The sequence below is a fragment of the Choloepus didactylus genome, chromosome 12 (genome assembly GCF_015220235.1).
Source record: "Choloepus didactylus isolate mChoDid1 chromosome 12, mChoDid1.pri, whole genome shotgun sequence".
NCBI lineage: Eukaryota > Metazoa > Chordata > Mammalia > Pilosa > Megalonychidae > Choloepus > Choloepus didactylus.
The window spans coordinates 21,909,077-21,915,076 of NC_051318.1; the positions used below are offsets into that span (position 1 = coordinate 21,909,077).

At 39.8% G+C, this 6,000-nt stretch overlaps 1 protein-coding gene across 3 annotated transcripts in view; it reads right to left on the minus strand.

Annotated features, from left to right (window-relative positions):
* The window catches only part of MCF2L (MCF.2 cell line derived transforming sequence like), a 334,795-nt gene extending 330,229 nt beyond the window's left edge, over positions 1-4,566 (minus strand). For all 3 annotated transcript variants that reach the window (XM_037799621.1, XM_037799618.1, XM_037799615.1), the window contains exon 1: positions 4,394-4,566. In XM_037799621.1, the coding sequence (XP_037655549.1) occupies positions 4,394-4,562 (169 nt within the window). In that variant the 5' untranslated portion in view covers positions 4,563-4,566. The remainder of the gene's footprint in view (positions 1-4,393) is intronic.
* Positions 4,567-6,000: the final 1,434 nt, after the last annotated feature.

The window sequence follows — 6,000 nt, forward strand, 5'->3', positions numbered from 1 at the left end:
GTGAGTGGTAAGCTAGAAGGCTGGAGAAGGGATCGGACCAAGTCATGAAAGGTGAAGGGGTGCTATTGCTGATTTTAAACAAGTGAGTCCTGGCAAGATGTTGGGATGGGGGGGGCAGGGAAGAGGAAGGAAGGAGAGCATTCCAGAAATCAGGAAGAACTTGAGCAGAGCATGGAGGCAAAGGAGTGTTCATATGTGTTCAGGGAACGTCAAACAGTGCAGGTAGACCAGAAGTACCAAGGCCCTTACAGCTGGATAGGATATAGTAAATCCAGTTGGCAGGGGAGTACACAGTCTCCTTGGACTTTTTCCCAGAAGCAACATAGACTCACTGAACGTTTTTATGCAGAAGAGACATTTGAGGATATTTTCATTTTAGAAAGATTATTATGACCATGATGAAGATGGACTGAAGATAGGAGGTGATCCATGGTTAAAGGATAATGCAGCTAGGAGGTTGTTTCAAAGTCCAGACGAAGATGACAGCTGTCTGAACTAGGACATACCCTTGGGGAAGAAGTATGTTCCAAAAACCACAATAAACCAAGGTCAGCAATACCCTGCTCCTTTTCACCTTCAAATCCAGCAAGCACCACGGAAAGATGCATTTACCTGCAGTGGAATCAGTTCACAAAAGGCTACAGGCCCTGAAATAAATGAGGAGCCCCAGGCAAGGGCACACACAGGAAATCTTTCAAGAGGTACACAGGGTGTTTAATGAGATCACAGACTCTCCCATACCAGATCATGAAACAGTTAAATGCAGAGGTGGTTGAAACAATTTGGTAAAATACATTATTTTGGTAGTAGGTTGAAATGAAGAATGTTGAAGAAAAGCCAAAAGCAAACAGAAGGGTTGTAGACTGCACCAAACGACCTGGAAAATAAGCTTATCAGTGTTTATCCAGCGCTTTCCAAGCCCCCATGTGACCGACCTTCTCAAAGACAACTACCTATTGACTCAAAATTTTGAAGTTGGCCTGGATGGCTGTGAGTCCTTCCAACATGTCAGAGAGCAAAGATAGTCTGTGGAGAAGAAAACTGGCTCATATATTAGTTCTTAAAATAATACTGATTTTTAAAAATTAAGTCCTGATACAAACAGAGTTCACTACTTCAAAGGAGCTTTAAAACAGTATGTACATTAGAGGCTCGGCTAGAGAATTAAAAATGAATCTACAGGTAATTGTGAGGAAAAGGAGTTGTGGGGGAAAAAGGAGAGCATCCCTCCTGACTGGACAGGGCCACACTGGTTTTCTCTCAGGCCACAATCTTATAACTGTGGGCTATTCTCTCTACAGGGAGACACGGAAAATCAAGAGCAAGAAAATTAGAAGCTTTTCCATTTAGAACTTCAAAGCAGAGAACTTACTTTCTACCTTTAAAGTAAGATTCTGAGGCTTGAGGAAAGCTACATAAAGGGGCTTTATTAGCAAAGCTGCCCTCCATGGGAAAATCAGAAATGTTCAACCAATTAGGAGATTAAGAGAAAATCAGATGATGATATTATTTATAGCTAAAATTTACTGAATGACTGGTCTAAGGCAGCCAGTGTCCTAAGCACTCTCCATATATTAAATCCTTAGAGCATCTCTATGCAGACACCACTGTCACCCATATTTTAGATGTAGGGAAACAGAGGCACAGAAAGGTTACTAGCTTGCCTGAGCTCCCAAGGCTACTAAGTGGCAAAGCTGGAATTTGAAACCAGGCATTCTGGCTCTAGAATCTTTTTAATCACCACTAAAGGGGATCTTGATGTATTCTTCAGCCCAGGGGGAGAAGTCGTTAAATTAAGAAATGATTCAGAATAATCGGGTTAGTAATAAAGGTTATCAAACTTAAAAAAAATAGGTTAAACTCTGCAGGTAAACTCACTGCCCTCTTCCTTATGTGGCACATGATTCCCAGGGGTGTAAATCCCCCCAGCAACGTGGAACATGACTCCCGGGGATGAGCCTGGACCTGGCATCATGGGACTGAGAAAGCCTTCCTGACCAAAAGGGGGATGCAAAATGAAACAAAATAAATATTGTTTCAGAAGCTGAGAGATTTCAAATGGAGTTGAAAGGTCTATCTGGAGGTTATTCTTGTGCATTATATAGATATCCCTTTGTAGTTTTTAGTGTATTAGAATAGCTAGAAGGAAATACCTGAAACTGTTGAACTGTAATCCAGTAGCCTTGATTCTTAGAGATGATTATATAACTATATAGCTTTTACAGTGTCACTGGGTACCTGTGAAAACTTTATGATTGATACTCCCTTTATCCAGTGTATGGACAGATGAGTAAGAAAATAAGGACAATAAATAAATAAATAATGGGGCGGTGATAAGGGGTATGAGATGTTTTGGGTATTCTTTTTCATTTTTATTCTTTTTTTTTTTGGAGTAATGAAAATGTTAAAAAATTAATTGTGGTGATGAATGCACAACTATATTATATCACAAACCACTGATTGTACATGTTGATTATCTGGTATGTGAATATATCTCAATAAAATTGCATTAAAAACAGGTTAGACTAAGTCAGAGGTCTTCACACATAATATACATTAGATTCACACAGGGAGCTTGAGAAAAGAATACCAATTCTGGGTGTTCTAACTAGTTCCAGGTGAATAATTTGCAGCCAGGTTGAGCACTATTGGACTAGATAACCTCCTAGCTGTAAAAGTTAATGAAAAACAGGTATTTGCATTCCAGCAAATATTCCTCTCCATTTATGCCGCTTTACGTTTCCCTTTTGTAGGGCAGGGTGACGACGGGTGTCCTGTAACTGAAAGAGGTGCAGGCTTTTCCTAGCCACCCTCTCCTCCTTTTGTTCCCATATGATGTCTCATGACTTATTTGGTTTCTCAAATATACAAATAGCAGGGCACTAGGAAGTGTGCCCTGGATAATAAATAAGAATATTTGGTCACTGGAAAGACATAGTGCTTGCCACAATGGGGAAAGTCACTTAGGGGTTTATACTTCAGTTGCTTGTTCACCAGAACCCAAGAGTCACTCACAGGGGAACTGACAAAAACCAAGTTTCTTCACCTGCAAAACTAAAAGGAGACCTTGGGTGGGTGACCATACCAAACTGCAATCTCTCCCTCAACCAAGTCCAGTTAGCCAACCCATCTTTACAAGTGCAAGAGCCCTTAAGCTAAGCTGGGGCTCTGAGCCGGAGGATCTAGGAGGCATTTAAAAGACACTCCACTGTCACCATTTCAGATATTTGTCAACAAAGGCAGACATGCAAGTGCTGAGTTCCAAAGACAGGTGCAATTATGATTCCTACCAAAAGACACATACAACAGGATAGAAATTACGGGAGCAACCCTTAACTTGGCAGCATACAAAATCTACACTGGATGACTGTGCTCAGACTTCTACTTGTAAACTCTGAGGATTATGTTTCTACCCAACTAGTCTTGACAGTGCAGCCCAATAATCTCAACTGCTAGCTTATTAGATCAAGGCAGAGGAAAGCTCCAGACACAGAGGATTAAGAAATAATTATCAAAATCCTTTCACAGATGAGTAACTTTTTTCCTTTGAAAGCCCACCTGGGTCCAAGTTAGGTCCTCATGAAGGTGCACTGCAGTGCCAGACCAGCACACTTGCAATCAAATGCACACTTTCGCTGGAAAGTTTAGGTGCACGTGCCTGCCTGAAGTAGCGAAAACTTCGCTTCTGGAGTCAGTTTGGGAAGGAATGGAAACAAATATTTAAATGCAAGCAAAAACAGGAATGGAGCAGGCAGTAACTTTCTTCCTTTATGAAAAGCGTAGAGGGCTTTCAGTTTGGCTGAGGAGCAGACAGAAAAGCATTACAATGACCCGGATTAAGAGGTCAGAGTAAGCTTTTAAGATTGCTTCACACCCCGAAGAGTTTGGGGGCTCTCACCACCAGGGGGCTCGGCTAATTCTGTCTTTTCAAGCATGAGAGGAGGTTTTCTGACTTGGTAATCAGCAAAAGCTTCATCACCATCTTAACATGATGACATGCCAAATGCAAACAATAGCTCTTTTATTTTTTAATAAATAACAACACCTACTAATAGTTCCCCTTAAGGTGGACTGTGCCTTACTGAAAATCCAAAGAAATGATTTTCATTGTATCTAACTGGAGCCAACCTTATCTTAAAACACTCATTTAAATAACCAACAGAAAGCCAAGTAACCAACTGTACTGAGGCAAACTCACTCAATCTAGAACCTGGGCAGATAAAGCTGCTTTAATTCAGTTACCACCCCAGACTGTTACCTGGAAAGCCAAGTATTAAGCTATTCTCTGAGATCTAAAACAAGTCAATCTCCTAAAGGCACGAAAACTCTTGAGACAGATTAGTAATAAGACCTTCAGGATCAAAATAAGGTTTAAAAATGCCAGGGTCATTACCTGTTGGTGTGACTGTCACCTCCTGTTTATCTTGAACAAGTCTGATGACATCAGAAACATCAATTTGATGATCGGTTTCTTCCTTTTTGGCCTCATTGGGTTGTTCTGGTGAAGGGCAATGGTTGTTTCCAGTTTTCTTGCAAAGGATAAATCTCCAACAGTCAAACATGAGTCTATAGTGTAAAAAATAAATTTTAAAAGAAAACTGAGACTACATTGCAAAAAGACATAACAGTTGTCTCATTGAACAAAGCCAAAATAACTAAATAGACCCGTTCAACGTATTTATTCTGAAATGGATAGGATGTTTAAAATTAGGTTCATTCTTCTCCAACAAATTTCTTCTGTATCAATGTTCAGTTAAACAAGCAACCTCCTTTTGCAACATTGAAATATAATAAAGGGTTGCATAAGCAAAACATATTATTTATTTCTGCTGTTTAAAAAGAAAGAAGGAAAGAAAAATAAAAACCTAGATTTTCTCCTTGACATTTAGGCTCTTGTTTCAAGGATATAAAATCCCTGGATTCTCCTGGTTTCAATGTCAAGTCTAATTCACCCAACTGGCGAACGTTCAAAACTATTGCTGATTGCTTATTCAGATTAATTTAAAAACACTTTTGAATCCTCTAAGTAAAGAATGTAATCCAGAGTTCCAGAACAAACATTAAAGTGTTATTCCTCCAATGAAAATCTGGCAAAGCGACATAAATGAACTTTTTTGGTAAGCAATCTTGAATTTAAAGAGAAAACTAGTACATATATTTCAAACAGAAGCCATCTGGAATCCTTCACTAGGCAAACATTTCACCTTAATTTGGTAATCACTATCTATAACTTTCTGTGCTTTGTCTTTTAACATTTATGGTTCATTATTACTTCTACCTGTTAGCTTTAAGCATAGCTCCTTTTTAAAGAATTAAGATGTAAATAATGTTACAAATAAATATGTAGCTCCACACAAAAAATCACCTCTCCATTTCATTTAAAAAATTTTTCCCTATCCATTCAGTTTTATTTTTGTCCCAGCTTCAAACTGCACTGTACCAGTAAATCCTTAACCACTTAGGGAAGAGGCCACCGTGGCTTTCACTAAAGTATCCATCAGCTCAAACATTCTTACCCTACTTTCAAAACTCTGTTCCAGCTACTCAAGAAGACTTCGAGCTTCTTGCTTCCTCTTGCTCACATCTAACCCTCTCATTCTTTTCAGATAAAACTTCTCACTGTTTCTTGGGTCAGGTCATGCCAGTTCTTCTCCCTAACAATACCGTGCACTTAACTAGCCAGCCTTAACTCCACTCAGTGGTCGTCAATCTGACTGCATGTTGGAACCCCCCGGGGAGCTTTGCAAGCACACAGATGCCCGGGGCCCAGCCTAGAGAGGGATTCTAATGGACCACCAAGGCTGAGTACCACTGCATTAAACCATGTTGATTTATTTAAGGAAAAGAGCCAATACAGGACTGGATATTATCTTATTGCCCAATACACAGTACAGTTCAAGAATATTTGGGGGGTGCCACTAACTCCACAGCCTCTTTCTTAATTCAAAGAGATGGCATTTTCTCCCACCTCTTTCACCTTCCTTTCTAAACACTCAACCT